This window comes from Anoplopoma fimbria, chromosome 2, assembly GCF_027596085.1.
Source record: "Anoplopoma fimbria isolate UVic2021 breed Golden Eagle Sablefish chromosome 2, Afim_UVic_2022, whole genome shotgun sequence".
Classification (NCBI taxonomy): Eukaryota; Metazoa; Chordata; class Actinopteri; order Perciformes; family Anoplopomatidae; genus Anoplopoma; species Anoplopoma fimbria.
In genome coordinates, this window is record NC_072450.1 from 17,883,537 (window position 1) to 17,902,557 (window position 19,021).

Sequence of the window (19,021 nt, forward strand, 5' to 3'; positions counted from 1 at the left end):
CATTATTGTGCTTTTTTTTATCTCATTATTATGACTTTCTATCTCATTATTATTTCATAAAATAAAATTATTTTGACTTTTTAATCTCATTATTGTGCTTTTTTATCTCATTTTTTAAAATAAAATTATTGTTTTTTTATCTCATTATTATTTTTATAAATTGAATTTATTGTGACTTTATCTCATTATTATTTTTATAAAATAAAATTATTGTGACTTTTTATCTCATTATTGTGCTTTTTTATCTCATTATTATGACTTTCTATCTCATTATTATTTCATAAAATAAAATTATTTTGACTTTTTAATCTCATTATTTTTATCTCTCATTATTATGACTTTATCTCATTATTATTTTTATAAAATAAAATTATTGTGACTTTTTATCTCATTATTTATTTTTATCTCATTATTCTGACTTTTTATCTCATTATTTTAAAATAAAATAATTTTGACTTTTTATCTCATTATTGTTATTTTTTATCTCATTTTTAAAATAAAATTATTGTGACTTTTTTTATCTCATTATTATTTTTATAAATTATTTATTTTTTTTATCTCATTATTATTTTTATAAAATAAAATATTGTGACTTTTTATTATTATTTGACTTTTTATCTCATTATTATGACTTTTTATTCATTATTTTATAAAATAAAAATAATTTGATTTTTTAATTCATTATGACTTTTTATCTCATTATTATTTTTATAAAATAAAAACTTATCTCATTATTATGACTTTTTTATCTCATAATTTTGACTTTTTATCTCATTATTATGACTTTTTTTATCTCATAATTTTCACATTTTATCTCATAATTATCACTTTTTAAACCACAATTTTCACTTTTAATCTCATAATTATCACTTTTTTATCTCATTGAGATAGTCTCATTGAAATAAAGTTGTTGCAAAAACAAAAAAACAAACAAAAAGCCTGCCGGACTCACGCCCGTAAGCTGTCAAAGCCTCATGGGAGTTGTAGTCCATCGGTGGTGTCCACCAACGCGAACATAATAATCGACTTTTTATACATCAAATGACAAGGTTACGCTTATGTACTATAACGGGCCGTAGAAAACAGTACTCTGGTTTACAACATGCACGTTGTTCCCCGGTGTCCCGTCCAGCTTCAGAGAAAGTTTGAAGAGAGAAAGTCTCTGTAGAAGACTACAGCGGAACGAGGACCCCGGAAGTAGGGCTGGACCTCGGCTTCTTATAAACATGGCCGTTTAGCCCTGCACAGCATCAGGAGCTGAGTGTGGCTGAAGTAGTTACGTCCAGGAAGTAACTGAGGGTAACTTATACCGTAACAGGTGGAGAGAGACGTGGACGCGTGACGGAGGCCTCTAAGCCCTTTGTAATCGGTGTTATCTCCGCGTGGGGACGGCTTTCTAAACTTCACATACTTCTTATTGCTGAATAAGGAATCGGCTACTTGGCTGCTAATCGTAATGGAGGAGTGCCGTCGCTGGCCCAGGCTGTCTCGATGAATATTTTACACACGGACGTGTCGGGTTTACTCTGCTAAGGGCTGACCGTGACTTTAGTCAAGACTCCCACCGGGTTGTTGTTGTTGTTGTTTTTCCACCGGCAGTAGTTAACAGCCCGTTTAGGGTCGTCGCTGAGAGAGCGGACATCAACAATGTTTTCTGTCAAACCCACGAAACCAACTTTCAAGTGTTATCTTCCTCCTGTGCAGGTATGTATTTGCTCGTGACTGGTGTCTGTGTGCAGCCAAATGTGTTTCTGCTGTATGTTGGACTCAACCGACAATCAACGAGGTTTTGATACTAAAGAGTTTTGCAAAATGCAGAAGCATTTAACCATAAATGATTTTGCTCTGCGCCTTAAATGTTAATGTTAAATGTAATGTCACTTGTTAGCAGTGGCAAGAGTTTTTTCCCCCTCCCTATTCCTGTTTTCATCTGAAGAATTGAAACACGCATGGAGTAATCTGATACCGTTTTGAAAAGGAGATTAAGTACACAACTAGAATTTGACATTCAATATGTGTGTATGAGCTCGTATTTGCCTACAGGTGTATGTCCTTGTCCAGACAGCCAGTCAAAGCGTTTGCCTGCAGACACTGGTGAAACAACCCAAACAAAACAGTGTTTAAACTGTCAAGGTTAAGACTAGAGTTGGGAAGTGTTTTGGATATAAATAACACTTTTTCTATTGCAATTTTTGCTTAAGATCATATTGTCTTTGTATTGTATAATAATTGCAAATAGAAATTATTCTGATTACGTGTATTTGTGTCCAGGTAAATGCTTCCAATCTAATTAAATGCACTTTGCAGAGATTGTACATTTATGAGAGAATATCAATGATGCTCTGAACACAGATTTGGTTTTAGTGAATGGCTTTTACACTCTGAGGGGATGTAATTTATGTAGGTTGGTAAGTTTTAGCCCTTTAATTATTTCATAAAATATGCCATTTAATTTATCTTTATCATGTTAAATGCAGTAAATGCAGTAATGTTTTGTTTTGGCTGTGTACTCCAGCACGTTGGATTGTAAATAAAGAAATAAATGTGAGATTAAAACTTTTTGCTAACTTTTAGTTTAAGTTTATTTACAATCATACTGCAACAACTATGACCCTTATTATTTATGCAAGTGAAGAAAATGCTATGATTCCTACACTTTCACCCCAAGCACTCTTCGAGTTGAAAGTCAGCAGTTCTTCTAGGCATTCATTCACCAACAATGAAAAGCACATGACTGTCAAAACACATACAGGGTGTTACTGTATCTGCAAGTGTGAGCAGCATTTGGGGTTACACTATTAATAGAATTGGTTGACTGCTGTATATCTTTGGTTTCCATCTAGTTCTGTAAACAGCTTGCCCCAGGGCTTATAATATGCCGTAAGCTTATAATTGCTTACGGCATATTGCACCTGTTTATGCAACATTAATTCAACAAAACAGAGCATGATAGGTGTCAAGATGTTCATCAACCATGTGTCTGAGGTGTGTTGGGAATCACCAGCCCTATTACAAGTCTCTTCTTTTTTTTCTTAAATCAATTATACGGGAGCAATTTATATTTATTTATATTTAATGCTTTGTTTACAACACAAGGGGACACATTCTGAGTGTGAGTGGTTCTTTTCTAGCCCCTTCTCCTTGTAATGGCACATCATTTTCATCATTCATCAACCATCTAACAAACTTTATGTTTTAGTAACACTGAAGTGACTTGTGCTTTTTTCTCTAGACTGATGTGAAGAAAACTATTGAACCACCTATTAAAAAGTTGGAACCCAAATTACTTCAAGGTAAGTTTATTCTCTGCATTATCCTAGGACTAGTTGGCATCACAAAAAAAGTTTTACTGATTGCTTGATACATAAGTAAGATTCTTCGTCAGTGCCATCAGCATCACTTTTAGGGCTACAACTATTTCTGTCCTTTTGCTGCACAGTTCCCTTCTGTCCCTGTGGTGTTTCCACCTCTTGGTTTTGGAAAGTTACATATTTACTGGAAACAACTGTCTTAAAACTCGATCATAAAAGTAGATTTTCAATACGGAGTTCTTCACCAAGTCTAAAATGTAGATAGTTAACAAACTGGAACAGCAGGAAAGTCTTAATTTCCAAGATTTATACTGGTTTGGTCTAAGCAGTTGATTTGGGAGCCTCATGGGAGTGGCTCCACACACCCATAGTGTTACGTTTTGTGTGTTTTGGAGTAATTATACATTGATGTCTTCTATGAAAGTAGGATAACTCTTACATTCGTTATTTGTCAGTTTTACATCTTTTTAAGGTTTCATAAGAGCCACACTTAAGAAAATCTTCATTTGCAAACCTGCTGTACTTTATGAAGTGTATGTTATTTACGTACGACACAAGAATTTTAATTTAGTACTAAATGCCTGGCAAAACCGACTTTCCATTCCCAGGAAGCATTTACCCCCTGTTGGGTTGTCGATCCTTTTCCATCTTGATTTCGGAGCCGGACTTATGAACATGTTTTGTGTTCATTTGTCTACTTGTTTTTAACTTCCTGTGCATTTGCTACATGCTGCTCTGAGGCAGTCTTTTGATGTGACTCTGTCTGTAGGACTCCACCCTGCTGCCCCAGCTCTTTTACAACCATGCAGCTCTTACAAAAAAAACTGTGAAGCTTAGATAAATTACCTCAGTCTCTTTCTTGGTTTTATAGATATTTATGTTTAAAGAAAATTACGTTATACAGTGTCTGCTATGCTTTTGGAAAATAACAAGGTATATCACTGAAATATTGAAATCCTTTGTTTTGCACTGGGCAGTTAGTTTCAAAAGCGATGTGTACTGTACATTTTTCTGTTTTAAGAGTAATAAGATTCATTTTCGAACAATATTTGAGAAGCTGTAAGTTTTACACTCGTCTTCTTTTTTCTCTCATTTGTTTTTCACTAGGGGAGATAGTTGTTAATGAGGTGAACTTTGTGAGGAAATGCATCAGCGCGGAGAGCAGCCAGGATGACCTTTGGGGGAAGTTGATCTGCACCAACTTTAAGGTCTCCTTCATCCCTTCAGATGCCCCTTCTAAACAGGTATTTGTGTTTTCTGACTTTAAAGCAGTCAACTGTGCTATTTTGAATATTTAGTCATTTTGAGAAGTAGTTAAAGATAAAAAGTTGTTGGTTTGATTTCTGTCATTATGATACCATAGAAGTCCAAACCTCATTTTTAAACTTCCTCAAATACAGTGCTTATTAGCTTAAATACTTGCGTGGCCACTGCCATGATTGTATGTACAATGCAGCTGCTGAGGAGGAAGGAAAACTTGTGTACTTTCCTGCACTACAGTATCCGTGATAACGCACAAGAAGTGAGAGAACAGACGTCATTTCCTACTATGCGGCACATTGGTGCCATAATAACAAAATGGAACTTGATCATTACTCAGTCTGAGGGGATCAACTCGACTTAGCCACCACTTGTATTTCAGTTAGTTAGTTTTTTGGTGTAATAATGTCGACAGTACTCATACAATTTTTTTATTTTTTTTGCCTTAACTACAGAAGTCCCATTTGTCCCACCTCCTGCTTGGAGAACATGACATCCCTCTCACCTGTCTGGAGCAAGTAGTTACAGGTACATCTGGTGTAACATGACATTTTCGGCAAACCATAACCTTTTTTTTTTTCTGCAGGTTTGCTATTGTAATGGCAGACATTCAGTCATTCTACTGACTTCCACACATATAATTCTTGTTACCAGAGCCCAAATGTTTCAATATCCAGATAACCCTAAACTATTAGGTTCACTAATCGTATTAAAGAAAAGAAACAAAAGCTAATGTTTGCATTTTAAAAGTTTATTCGGTTGATTTTTTTCTCTTACTCAATTGACTGTTTTAGAATAAACGGTTAGCATCTTAAAGTCCTTTCACAATAGTGAACTAAAATCAATATTCAAGTTAGATAGGCCGCTCATTAAGCTTTGACAGCTTGGTTGCCTGGTTTCGTTTGTTGTCCCTGTCCTGGTCCGAAATCTGATAACAAGTGATGTCACAGCTAGGGCAGTGTTTAGTGGCAGTGCAGCCCGACTGGGATTAGACTTGTTTATACATCTCATAGCTGTCAATTGCTGACACTGCAAGGTCAACTGCCCAGAGCGAGGTTTGCTGTGTGACATTGATGAAGCATGAGGTTTTGTTCTACCCAGCTTGTTTTTCTTCATCATCATGGGATAGGAGTATAGGAGCATAACAATGATAAAAGGCTGTGGTAGGTTGGTGGTGGTGTCTCAATGCCCCAACAGTCAAAATCCCAAATGCTATTTAGCTTCATATTGATACTAATAAATTATTACAATACATAATAATTAATTCCCTAAGTCCCCATTTGCACCTGGAATTAAAACTTGATCGGTAAAGGCATATGTTTAGGTCAAGGTCATTGTTACTGTTCTGCATAAGTGCAGCAATTCTCCTAAACCTTATTGTATAATGCATTTTTGGATAAATAGAAGGTTCAATATTTGATTGAGGCCAAAAGCTATTCATTTGTTTTCAATTTGCCATACAGTTTTTTTTGTTTTGTTTTGTTTTGTTTTTTATAATTGGTTGCCAAGTTCTTGTTGCTGGGGTCTATAAACTGCAGAACTCTCAAACACATTGTGAATTTCTTAAAATATCTAAAGACAATAATTCAGCCTTGGCAGGGATATCTGTTCAGGGTTTTGTAGTAGTTGTTGTTGTTGTGTCCAGAGAAGATTCTCTAAAATTCAATCTTACATCACTATGCTGCATTAATGCATTAGAGGAAGTTGAGTCATATTTCGTGTGTTTTCCTTTCAGTAAATGATACAAAGGGGAAGAAGAAAGTATTGGGGTCAAACCAGAAGCTGAAATTCAATCCCACAGAGCTCATCCTCTATTGCAGAGACTTGCGCATCATAAGGTTCTGCTTTCATGAGGCTGGGCCTGAGAGTGCCAAGAAGGTGAGTGATGCTGACTTTTGTTTCATTTCAAATTCAACAATTTTATTGTGGTCTTTTTAGAAAGGCTTATGTAGATATGAGATTCAAACTTATCAGATGCTCGTTAACCTTAGGTTCAGGTGGAAACGAGCTGACAAAATGAAAAAATGTTAAAAAACATTTAAATTTAAATGTAAAAACTTTTTTTTTTTTTTTTTTAAATCTGACTTTTGTAGCATCAAAATATGCATACTGCCATTCTACATCTCCCATGTATCCGACCCTGAGATGACTTTGGAAGGAGGCCTCAGTGTTATACTTTTTCTGCTACGATTTTTAGAGATGCATTCAAAAACTAGTTTACTTTTGCTGGTTTATCCAATGTTGCTGACCCCAGCTTTAATGCCTCCATTGCTCAGTATTTTCCATACATTCCCCTTTTCTCAGTTTAGGTTGTTCACTTCACTGTTACTTGTTGCTGAGCTAACTTTTCCTTTCGTGACTGTGTGAGCGCACTTCACACTCACATCAGTGCCAGTGCTATGACCACTTCCTCAGCGAAAATGATATTTTTTAATACAAACTTTGATTAGCCATTCTCTCACCCTCCATCTGGACAGAAACAACTCAACAGGCATTTTCATTGTGGCCATTAGCCAAACAATGACTAAGAGACGAAGAGAACAATGCTCATTCAAGGCAAAGAAACTGAGAATGATCCTTATTGTAGGAATGACTTCCAGCGTGACTCTGACTCATCTCCTGCACAGATTACATGGGCAGATGTTTCATTCTTTCAACTAAAGCTCAATATAGAGACCTGTAAGTGAGTGTAATTTTTATAGTAGCCATAGATACAAGATTATATGTTTTCAGCTAACAAGTCAAAAACCTCAATACCAGTAGATATTGAGATACTGTTTTGATAGTTTGGGGTTGGCTAGTAGTGGTGTCTTCAGAAGATAGTTGCACACAACGGAAGTTAAAGGAAATCCTTGTAATGCAGATATAGTTATCAACCATGTAGAGGCTTCTGCTTGAAGTTCAGTTAAAATTATTTAATAAGCACAGAAATTGAACAGAAACTTTAATGTAGCCTTAAATACCAGGGAAACATGCATTTTCTTGGTCATTACAGTAGTCAGTTTTGTAGTGAGGTGAGCTGTTGTGGTAACTAGCATGAATTCAGGTTGGGTTGAATTTGCCAAAACTTTCAAGCCCTTTTTAAGGAAAAATATCAAACTAAGAAAATGGCACCTTAGACAGAACCTAGCAACATGTGATTGCTGGATAGGTATACTGAACCAACTCAAAACACAGCCAACAGTCACAAAATAAACATTTGCCAGACTCAGGCTATGTGAGCACGGATGTTGTGTTCAAAACATTGTGCAGGAAATTAATGTCTATTTGTGAATTATGTGTGCCAAGTTCTTCATTAACTCTTGGCTCCCTGCAGCCTCACTACCTGACTCACAAGAGTTAGGCAGCTGTATATCTCAGGTTAACAGTGCGCCAGTGAAATGGACGTGAATGTACATAGCTACATGTCTGATCTCCTGCCATGTCATCTGGGAGCAATATTTGTGTAGGTTTTGGGGGACTTGGAGCTCCTAGGCACATACCTGCAGCACATTTGCCTAACAACAGAGTTACAGTATAGCACTGCATTGAACAGTCCTATGAGCAGCGTTACAAGTCTATTTCATTCATTTCAAAATGAAGTATTCACCCTAATTTTCTGTACTCTACAGAATCTGGAAGGGTGATTGTGTATAGAGCAGTCAAAATATAAATGAGTCTGCCTTTCCTCACTCCTTGTGAGTTTATTTATGGACACCATGTATGTAATGACAGTGTGAACCTAAAACGGGGCTCTGTTCTATTTTCTTTTTTTTCTTTGTGACATATGGAATTAACCCAACCTATAATAGCTTATTTTGCCATTGGAAATTACAGAGTTGGGAGCAGCCTAGTCTACATTCACCACACACACACACACACACACACACACACACACACACACACACACACACACACACACACACACACACACACACACACACACACACACACACACACACACACACACTTTTTCAGTGTCCTCTCATGTTATTCACAGCTTTACTACTGAATGGGTGGCTTTGTCTGTAGTGGAGCCACAGGAAGATTCAGTCCTGTAACCCTGGAGCAGAAGTCTTCCAGTTAAACATTTGCTTTCCCAGATTTGACTTGTTCCTGTGTTTGTGTGTTTAAAGAATAGTCCTCATGTTGGCACTCTGAGTGTACCCGAGTTTTGAAGCTGAATGGTTTTGATGAAACCTAATCTGCCTTGATAATGTTTAATTGATTTCCTCCATTCAGCTGTATTTCTATTATTTGGTATTCTGTGTTCCATAAGAGCACTTTGCTTTTCATTCTAGGTTTGCCTTGCTATTGCGCACTATTCCCATCCAGCTGATCTTCCACTGCTGTTTGGCTTTGAGTATCAAGGGCGGCGATACCATGAATCTAAAGGTACGCATTTAGCAAGCCATATTTCGGCATACATTTTTTTTTGAAAGTGTTATCATTGGGTTAATCCACATATATTTTTGATGATCCTATTTAATGAATATGACTATTAAATTGATCTTCATTATGCTCTAGAAATAATCTCAAAGTGTATTGGTATTTCCAGGGCAGCGAGCAAATGGATCCACCCCTCGCGGAGGATTACAGACTCCCATTTTTGACCGTCCATCAGACTGGGATCGGGAGATCAAGAGAACAGGGGCATCGGAGTGGAGAGTTTGCTCCATCAATGAGAGTTATGCCATCTCACAAAGGTTTTCAGCTCACTTTGTTTTGTTGTTTGCAGTTTTATGTCTGCAGCAGTTTTATGTCTGCAGCAGTTTTATGTCTGCAGCTCCTTCACCTGGCTTTAGTTGTTACTCATTATTCCCCCTTGACTCATACCTGGTATGTTTTGACAAGACAGTATATTTACACTGTAAGCTCTTTTCCTCGCTTCATGTGTGACTTTAGGAAAAAAACTTTGTGAATGTCTCAGTGTAACATGCAAGTCTATTTTGGACAATATGTGCCATTCATCCGAGTTCAGTGGTGACATCATGGTGGGTCTCAAAGTAAGGATTGTACAGTGTTTTATGTGGAATTTGAGAAAAGACTCAAAATTGCATAATAGTAACTGGCACTGAACTGTGCACACTACATGGGGCTATAACTTTACTTGCGGTACACTCTGATTCAGTTTTATCTCGGTCACAAAAACACCTCACTGCTAAATATTCTCCTGAGTTTAGGTATTTTTTGACAGCAACAGCAAAACAAATCCAGTGCTAACAAGATATTTACTGTACCTCGACTAAGGCTTTTAGTACTAATAGTTCAGCATGAAGCAACACACTTATCTCATTAAAATGAAAAATATTGGCATGTGTCGAATATATAGCCTAAATGTTAAGTTTCTGCCTTAGGATGTGTTTTTCTTTCAGACTTTGAGATTGTTAGTTCGGGATAAAAATTATTTTCCTAAGATATTTTATCCTGGTGTCTCATGATTGATTCCTGCTTAACAGCATCTTTCTCTAACTCTTCTTTTTAGTCTTCCAGAGCACATTGTGGTCCCGGTTTCTCTGGCAGATCAGGATCTGAAGCACTATTCCATATACTTCATGAATCAGCGCATCCCTGTGAGTTTTCTGATATCTCCATTAATAGCGTGCTGGTTTTCAAGCTTTACTTAAGAATACTCCATTTATACATTTATTTATTATTAGGCCTTGAATTTTCTTTATTTAGCACATTCATGGACCACCAGTAATTTGTAATCTTTGATTGATCAGATCATCCTTTTTATTTGCCCGCTGATTTTTCTCCATTCTTCGTTGTAGCTCTGGTGCTGGAATCACCCAAATGGAAGTGCTCTTGTCCGCATGGCCAGCATAAGTGATCCATTGCAGCAGAGGAAGATTGATCAGAAGTATACCAAACTATTCCACTTTACTAAGAATCCTAAATGTGTTTTTCTACTCTCTCTCTATTACACTGGAATTCAATAGAAGCCTACAGGTGGTCAACTGCAGCAGTGGAATAGGAAAATGTTGAGATTTGTCTTAATTTGATATAATTCTAGACATGTATTTTTTTAATACAGTTTTGATAGTAAGGCTAATTATGCCAATGTTCTGAATATAAAATGAGGAATTGCTGAGATGCTGCTACAGCTGTTATAAGACCGCCGTCATCGATTTCTGTCTTGTGTTGTTGTAGGGTTTTCCCCGCCATCACAAAAAGCCACCCGCAGCGCAGTGAAGTCATCAGGTCAGATCTAGACAAGTACCTGCCTAACATCCAGGACATCCAGAGTGCTTTTATTAAAGTCAGGCAGATCTGCGTCATGGGTGAGCCTCATTGCCACTTTTAACAGTTACAGTAGATAACCAAAGCAAGTATCCATATACCTTTTTGTGAAATGTATGTCAATGCACATTTCTTTTGATTGGAAATGGAAAGGGATTGTCAATATGCCTGCAGATAAGTTTGTAGGTTGACTGTTTTGACTGTGTGCAGATCCTTTCGAGGAGTCGGAGGAGAGGTGGCTCTCATTAATTGAAAACACACGATGGCTGGAGTACGTCAGGTATGTAAACAACCTAATGCTGCATGATAGCATTTTATAATGTTTAAAAGAGACTAAAATAAAATGTCCCAACGTCTGTGTTAACCTCAGAGCTCCATCTAGAAAAAAAACGGACCTGCATAAACATATTATTATTGTCATTATTATTAACATATCTTATATAAAGGGAAGTAACATATTCTATGTATAAGTTCATCTTCAATTTGTAGTACATTTATTAATGTTGTATCTGTTGAAGCACATTGTATGTCCATGATAATTCCTATGAGCCAAGTTACAGCATGATTATTCAGCCTTCATTTCAATGGTTGTCATCTGCTTTCTTTGGCAAAAATGACTTGAAAATTATAAAGTTTATATTTTGTCAAGACACTGATGTTTTACTTTTGTACACCATAAAAGTTATTAGTGTTAAGCTGGTTTCTTGGAAAATAGTAATGCATATTTTACTAAATCCGTTAACGCTAATGTTCTGTTTGTGACTCAAGGGCTTTCCTGAAACACTCAGCTGAGATGGTTTACCTTTTGGATGGAAAGAACAGTTCAGTCATTATTCAAGGTAAAATTTCTCCATTTGTAAGTTGTGTATAACAGTCAATTGTTCCCATATTATTATTTCAAACCTCACTGTTTCAAGTCAGGGAGTTGCAGAGCAAAAGCATTTTAAATTCTTTACTTTACTGCATGTTGCATGATGGAAATCTAGAATTTTTTTAATCTTTTTTGTCCATCATTTGGTTCAGACCTGCATTAACATGGGTGATCATTAACATTATCCTGGGTGATCCATACATGTCATACATGGACAGCTCTAAGTAGAGCTCTGATGCACCCAAGACGCATAAAGATCCTATCGCTCAGACCAAATTCTGAGGTGGCCTGGACCGCATGTGGCCACATTCTTTTAGCAGTGTGTACTCTATTGTGTTCTGGGCCACATTGAAGGACCACCTACTAAACTGACATGTGTGTGGGTGTGTTACTCTTTGAAAGAGGTGATCCACAACAGCTTGTAAGATGATGGCATCTTACCCCCATTAGGGAAACCCCATCTCTCTTGAAAGCCATCCACAATCTCCCACAGTCTGTCTCCACGAGGCAAACTAATACATTGCCGCTGAAGTAAGCATATAGCAGCACATGTTAACGCTATGTCTGAACAGAGCCATAGTGACGTTGAAAGAGCTTTCCTTGCATACCGCTTATTTTAAACTTTTGGTTTCACTTTTTTCTCCCTTTGCAGAAGAGGAAGACAGAGACCTGAACTGTGTGGTGTCATCCTTGGTGCAGCTCATGTTGGACCCTCATTATCGCAGCCTCATTGGCTTTCAGAGCTTGGTGCAGAAGGAGTGGGTGATGGCTGGCCATCGCTTCTTGGACAGATGCAACCACTTAAAGAAGAATGACAAAGAGGAGGTATTTGTCTGATAGTAAATAACCCACTACCAGAACTAATAGAAATGCCAAGACTCTTATGCTTCTTGTTTGGTTTTTTTGTTCTCTCGGTCTAGTCACCACTGTTCATGCTGTTCCTGGACTGCGTGTGGCAGATGATGAACCAGTACCCAGCAGCATTCGAGTTCACAGAGGCCTATCTGACAGTACTGAGTGATAGCATGTGGATCCCACTCTTCAGTACTTTCCTTTTCAATTCTCCCAAACAGCGAGCTCAGCACTTGATGGTAAGAGAGGCACGCATATCATTTTGTGTATTTGTTTATTTAGTTGAGTTTAATAAATTTATTCATACATAGAAATGCCAAAGTGAACAATGACAGATGGCAACAGAATCCTCCATAATCCTGAATATGTGTATTGCGTATATACACACACATATGTGTATATACATGTATACATATGTGTGTATATACAGTCCGGTCCATAAATATTTGGACATTGACACAATCTTCATCATTTTGGCTCTGTACACAACCACAATGGATTTGAAATGAAATAATCAAGATGCGCTTTGAGTGCAGACTTTCAGCTTCAATTTGAGGGTATTTACATCCAAATCAGGTGAACGGTGTAGGAATTACAAGACATTTTATACGTGGTCCCTCCGCTTTGAAGGGACCAAAAGTAATTGGACAATTGGCTGATGAGCTGTTCCATGGCCAGGTGTGTGTTATTCCCTCATTATTTCATTAACAACGAGCAGATAAAAGGTCTAGAGTTAATTTAAAGTGTGGGATTTGCATTTGGAATCTGTTGCTGTCAATTCTCAATATGAAGTCCAAAGAGCTGTTGCTATCAGTGAAGCAAGCCATCATTAGGCTGAAGAATCAAAACAAAGCCATCAGAGAGATAGCAAAAACATTAGGTGTGGCCAAATCCACTGTTTGGTCCATTCTTAAAAAGAAAGAAAGCACTGGTGAGCTCAGCAACACCAAAATATCCTGAAGACCAAGGAAAACAACTGTGGTTGATGACCAGGTGAAGAAAAACCCTTCACAACAGTTGGCCAGATCAAGAACACTCTCCAGGAGGTAGGCGTATCTGTGTCAAAGTCAACAATCAAGAGAAGACTTCACCAGAGTAAATACAGAGGGTTCACCACAAGATGTAAACCATTGGTGAGCCTCAAAAACAGGAAGACCAGATTAGAGTTTGCCAAAAAAACATCTAAAAAAGCCTGTACAGTTCTGGAACAACATCCTATGGACAGATGAGGCAAAGATCAACTTGTACCAAAATGATGGAAAGAGAAGAGTATGGAGAAGGGAAGGAACTGCTCATGATCCAAAGCATACCACCTCATCAGTGAAGCATGGTGGTGGTAGTGTTATGGCATGGGCATGTATGGCTGCCAATGGAACTGGTTCCCTCGTATTTATTGATGATGTGACTGCTGACAAAAGCAGCAGGATGAATTCTGAAGTGTTTCGGGCAATATTATCTGCTCATATTCAGCCAAATGCTTCAAAACTCATTGGACGGCGCATCACAGTGCAGATGGACAATGACCCGAAGCATACTGCAAACGCAACCAAAGAGTTTATCAAGGCAAAGAAGTGGAATGTTCTGCAATGGCCAAGTCAATCACCTGACCTGAATCCAATTGAGCATGCATTTCACTTGCTGGAGACAAAGCTGAAGGGAAACTGCCCAAGGAACAAGCAGGAACTGAAGACAGTTGCAGTAGAGGCCTGGCAGAGCATCACCAGGGATGAAACCTAGCGTCTGGTGATGCCTATGGGTTCCAGACTTCAGGCTGTCATTGACTGCAAAGGATTTGCAACCAAATATTAAAAGTGACAATTTGATTTATGATTATGTTACTTTGTCCAATTACTTTTGGTCCCTTCCAAAGGAGGGACCATGTATATAATTTGTTGTAATTGCTAGTGTTTACCTGATTTGGATGTAAATACCCTCAAATTGAAGCTGAAAGTCTGCACTCAAAGCACATCTTGATTGTGTCATTTCAAATCCATTGTGGTTGTGTACAGAGCCAAAATGATGAAAATTGTGTCAATGTCCAAATATGGACCTGATTGTATATGTACATATATATACACATATATAAACAGTGCAATGTCATACACGCAGATAAGAACACATTTAGCTTGTGGTCACTGTACACTAATAACATCAAGAGTATAAATAACCTTGTCTTTATTCAACAGGACTTTGCCAGGAATAAAGCAATCCCTCAAGGAGAAGACCAGGTTGTGTATTTCCCTCCTGTCTGGGACTGGTCACAGCAGTTCTCCACCAAAGACCTGACCCTTTTTAACAACCCCATGTACATCGGCAAGGGAGCGGCCTGCGTTCAGAATGGGGAAGTGAAAACCTTCAGACGCACAAAGGTACATAACGTTTCACAAGTTAATTGGAGTAGAAGTAGCACATTGTTTTACCTGTATGTTCACTTCTTTTACTATTTTGGATTCATAACAAACGCCTGAATTTCAGTGTAGACTTTCAAGCTTAGTTTAATGGTTTTCATCCATGCAAGGACGTCTACACACAAGTATCACACTCTTGTTTTCTCTTTTGGTATTGGGTAATGTATAAACACTTTTGAAATAATTTTGGAATTAGTCACTTTAATCCTCTGCCATCTTACAATGACCTCAGGCTGGTAGCCAATACTATTTTCATATGCATTTTGCAAAATTTCGAAACAATTTCTGATGTAGTAAATGTTTAACATGAATGATCCATCGAGTCAGCAGTTTTGGTAATTGCTGCAGAAATTTTATGGTCAACGTTTTGTTTTCCTGTAATCAGCAAGGAAAAAGCCACACAAGGTGAATCATTACACAGAAAATAAATGATTGTTTTTTCCTAAAGTTGTAATTGTCAGGATCATGAGGGTTTGATGACGCAGGTGGAGATGCACTAAAAGAGAACCTGGAACAAGTGATCTTTGCTCAGGTAATGGTTATTCTCAATAAATATAATAAACTGTGTCTTTCCTCCACCAGAAAACCTACAGTTCCACATTGCGTGGAATGCCAGCATCTCTGCGCAATGGACTGAAGGTTGGAGAAGAAACATTGACCCGACGGGGCTCTCTGATGTCGGAGCTGAGGCCTGATTTCTCAGTGGTGAAAGACGAAAGCCCGTCAGAGCGCTTCTTCAGAGACTGGTTCTCCCGACCTGCCGACCAGCAGGGCCTCCTGATTCCCCTGCTCCTGCCCTCACACCTGGCTCTCTGGAAGCTCTACTTTCTACGCTGGGTTCCCGAAGCCTGCATTCCCAAAGGAGGCCCCATCACCGCCTACCACAAGCTCTCCCAACTGGTCGATGAAATTGAGATTCTACAGGGCCAGCTCAGGCAGTATAAGGGACCCACTCCAGGCAGCACGCCACTCCCCAGCCCAAGTGGGCCCCTCTCCAACCAAAGGAGGATGTATTTTAAAGCCAGCTCCCCACATGACCCCCCTTCACCTCCAGACTTCCTTACTTCCTCCTTTCCTTTCAGCCCAACGGGAAACCTGTGTCGCCGCAGTAGCCATGGGACCCCCATTAGCAAATTTCTGAACGGGGCGAAGATCTGGCTCTCTACAGAGACTCTTGCTAATGACCCTCTCTGAAGACGTGGGGCTTTAAGGCTCACTTTGAGCCAGTACAGGTTTGTGTAACAGCTAATCATCTTATTTTCTATTACCTCTTTCTTAAATACCAAGAAGGAAAATGAGAAATAGAAAAAAATAATTGGACTTCTGATTTTTAATGATTTATAAGCTAGAATTTGCACCGTTGATGCTGCATTGAAATCTGAGGTAATTTCTAAACTGAAGTGTCCTCTTTAGGATTTAATAGCCGTTGTCCGTTACAGTTGAGGAATCCAGATTAACCAAAGCACATCCTTCTTATTGGCCAATGAGTTGTTACTGTGAGGTATCTTCCTACTATGAGAAATCATCTTACTTATTGCTTTTTTATAATAGATGTATTTTCTTGACTCCTTCAGCTTCGGTCTTTCTCAAGATTTAGCTAAGAAACTGCTCTTTTTTTAACGAGTGTACTGTATAACCCACACAAAGAGGGCTTTTGGAGATTTAAATATTGAGTTGAGAGCTTCAATGCACATTTTACAGCAATAATTGATATGTAACTATATAAGTATGTGTGTAGCAATGCCATCAGTTTAGTTGTGCTTTTGTTGAACCCTCATTGGTCAGTAAGACTTCCCCACTGTAATGGAGTTGAAAAAGGTAATCCAAATAGTAATGCCTGAAATTAGAAAATGCCTGTTTTACTGCAGCAGCAATGATGCATTTCACTGAACACCTATTTCCAAGTACTCAAATTTGTTTGTAGCTTCCAGGAAAAGTAAATAACAATGTAATATTTTACATATTTTTTTTTTTTTTTTTAGAAAGAGGAACAGAAAATAACACTGCTAAATGGTATATTACTCTGTGGTAAAAACGAAGATGATCTGGCCTAGTTGAATGTATGGGGCGTTGTTTGATTTACTTTTTTTTTGCACAAACCTAATGCTATTTGCTCCGAGTGCCCATATTTTAAAGGTTGTGTTGAGGTTTCACTGTAAGTAGCAAATAGTGTAATTTCAGGGTCTTACTTTGTAGATTTACTCTATTTTTGAAGCAGAGAAAAGGGCCTATATTTTAGGATCATAAAGCAGGCAATACTTGGAAGGCAAAGTGGAGCTGTGAGGACTTCAATCTGTGGTAGATATTTCCACTTCTCTTTTTGAAGGGGTTTTATTAAACTTTTATAGTGGCCTTCTGGTAAGGCACTGAGGAGAAACTGTTAATTATAACAGTAGCTGAAAAGGTAAATATATGAAAGCAAAGGGACAGACAAGGGCTTTGACTCAAACAAGTGTGTAGTTAGTAGTAGTGAATTTCAGGCACTGAAGTAACTGAGTGAACAAGTGACAAAGTTTCAAGGCAGCACAGGAGAAAATATCAGTAATAAATCATCTGGATAACAAGTGTCATAAATACAACAGTAACAATAATTATGTTGGTCTAATCTTGTTTGTTCCAGAAAAGACAAAGCGGAATAATATACAAGAAACAATCAGTGAAGTAACTATACTTTCAGTCAGGACAGTGATGGTTAGGTTTTTATTTTAACATGTTTTTGTGGTGCAGTCAGAGAGCTAAACTTCCAGTGGGCTGCAGAGGCTTTGTCATTTGTAGACTTTTTTAGAAGAGTGCTTCTGGAAAGTCTGCTACTTCCTAAACTAGAGAGTGGTTTGAGACGCATCAGGGGAAATTGATCGGTAATTTTCTTACTTTTAACAATTGGTGAGCAACTAGCACTGTGTAATAGCCTCACCTCAAATAACAGTACAGCATTTAATATCAAAGCTCTTAGTAATTTAAAATATAAGACCATTGGAAAAACTCAACATCTGATTGACCAGCTTCCATCCAATGATATTCAGATAAACTTGTGATTCTTTGGCAATAACTAGTTCAGGTGTTTTTTGATAGAGATGTATGTAGTGTGAGTGGAGAACCTGCTCTCCCAAATGCTTTTAATTGCACATTTAACTCACTATATAGGATAGTTTGTTTTAAGGTGGTTTTTGAATTTTTTGCAAATATTCTAAATACTGTATATGCTTGAAAATTTCCAATTCATATTTTTAATAATGGTACTAAATAACCTTTATCCTTTAGTCTTTATATGTTCTGGAGATATATTTATATGCTGTGTCTTTCCACTAATTCACAATGTTGCACTCTGCTGTAATTGCATGATGACGTGCTTCCACTGTGGCACAGTTTGATATTGATGAGCAGCAGATGTATTTATTCAGTTATGCAAATGTTCTCTAAGAGGGATGCAAGTGCTACTGTACATCCCCTGTGCCTTTTTGGGAAGATTGACCATTTTTGTAGCTATATTCTAAATCTGTTGACTTTTGTTAGTTTTCAAAACGGTTGCTTTATCTATTATGTAAATCTAGTTAAATTCAGTGGTAATGCACTGAAGCTGTTTTTCCTAACTGAAAGTAAGGATCAAATGTGTATCCCTAACCAATCATTACATTATTTTTCAAATGAATTTGTGTTCTGGCTTTTATTTCACTGGATTCTGAATTCACATATTTTGTGTATCACCTGCTGACATTATAACCGGCCTCTCACACATCACATTATTTATTTCGAAATTGGTCTTCAGTAAAGGCCGGAGCAAAGATCTCCAAAGACTGAATGACACAGGTCATGCATGTGTAAGGTTTGTGGTTGTTCTCTTCAGAATTACTATCCTAATTTACAAACAAATATTTACAGTGTGCTCTTTGTGCTTCAAACCAGAAGAACAACGTGGGAAATTAAAAAAAAATGGATTACAAAATTATAAAACACAATATTCTAACAAAAATAAGAGATCCTAATAAGGGAATTGATACTGTTTGTGTTACAAGAGGTCTATGAGGTGGCTAGTTAAACTTCTGGGAGGTTGCCTTGCATTTTAGGGGTCTTTGTGACTAATGTGAATCCTTTCACAG

General features: G+C 37.7%; 1 protein-coding gene across 1 annotated transcript; it reads left to right on the forward strand.

The window, feature by feature from the left end:
- Positions 1 to 1,128: 1,128 nt before the first annotated feature.
- On the forward strand, positions 1,129 to 18,573 carry mtmr10 (myotubularin related protein 10). The gene is made up of 16 exons (XM_054616813.1): positions 1,129 to 1,704; positions 3,233 to 3,293; positions 4,419 to 4,555; positions 5,027 to 5,099; positions 6,307 to 6,449; positions 8,852 to 8,945; positions 9,109 to 9,256; positions 10,036 to 10,123; positions 10,325 to 10,413; positions 10,704 to 10,834; positions 11,004 to 11,073; positions 11,562 to 11,632; positions 12,317 to 12,489; positions 12,585 to 12,755; positions 14,703 to 14,885; positions 15,507 to 18,573. Exons 1-16 carry the CDS (start codon positions 1,648 to 1,650, stop codon positions 16,116 to 16,118), a joined length of 2,301 nt encoding a protein of 766 aa, XP_054472788.1. The 5' UTR covers positions 1,129 to 1,647; the 3' UTR covers positions 16,119 to 18,573.
- The last annotated feature ends 448 nt before the right edge of the window (positions 18,574 to 19,021 follow it).

Excerpts from the sequence above, each read along its gene's own strand:
- mtmr10 (XM_054616813.1), top strand. The coding sequence starts at position 1,648 with ATGTTTTCTGTCAAACCCACGAAACCAACTTTCAAGTGTTATCTTCCT. Across the intron at positions 6,450-8,851 it reads GGCCTGAGAGTGCCAAGAAG|GTTTGCCTTGCTATTGCGCA; the intron begins GTGAGTGATGCT and ends TTTTCATTCTAG. Across the intron at positions 9,257-10,035 it reads AGTTATGCCATCTCACAAAG|TCTTCCAGAGCACATTGTGG; the intron begins GTTTTCAGCTCA and ends TCTTCTTTTTAG.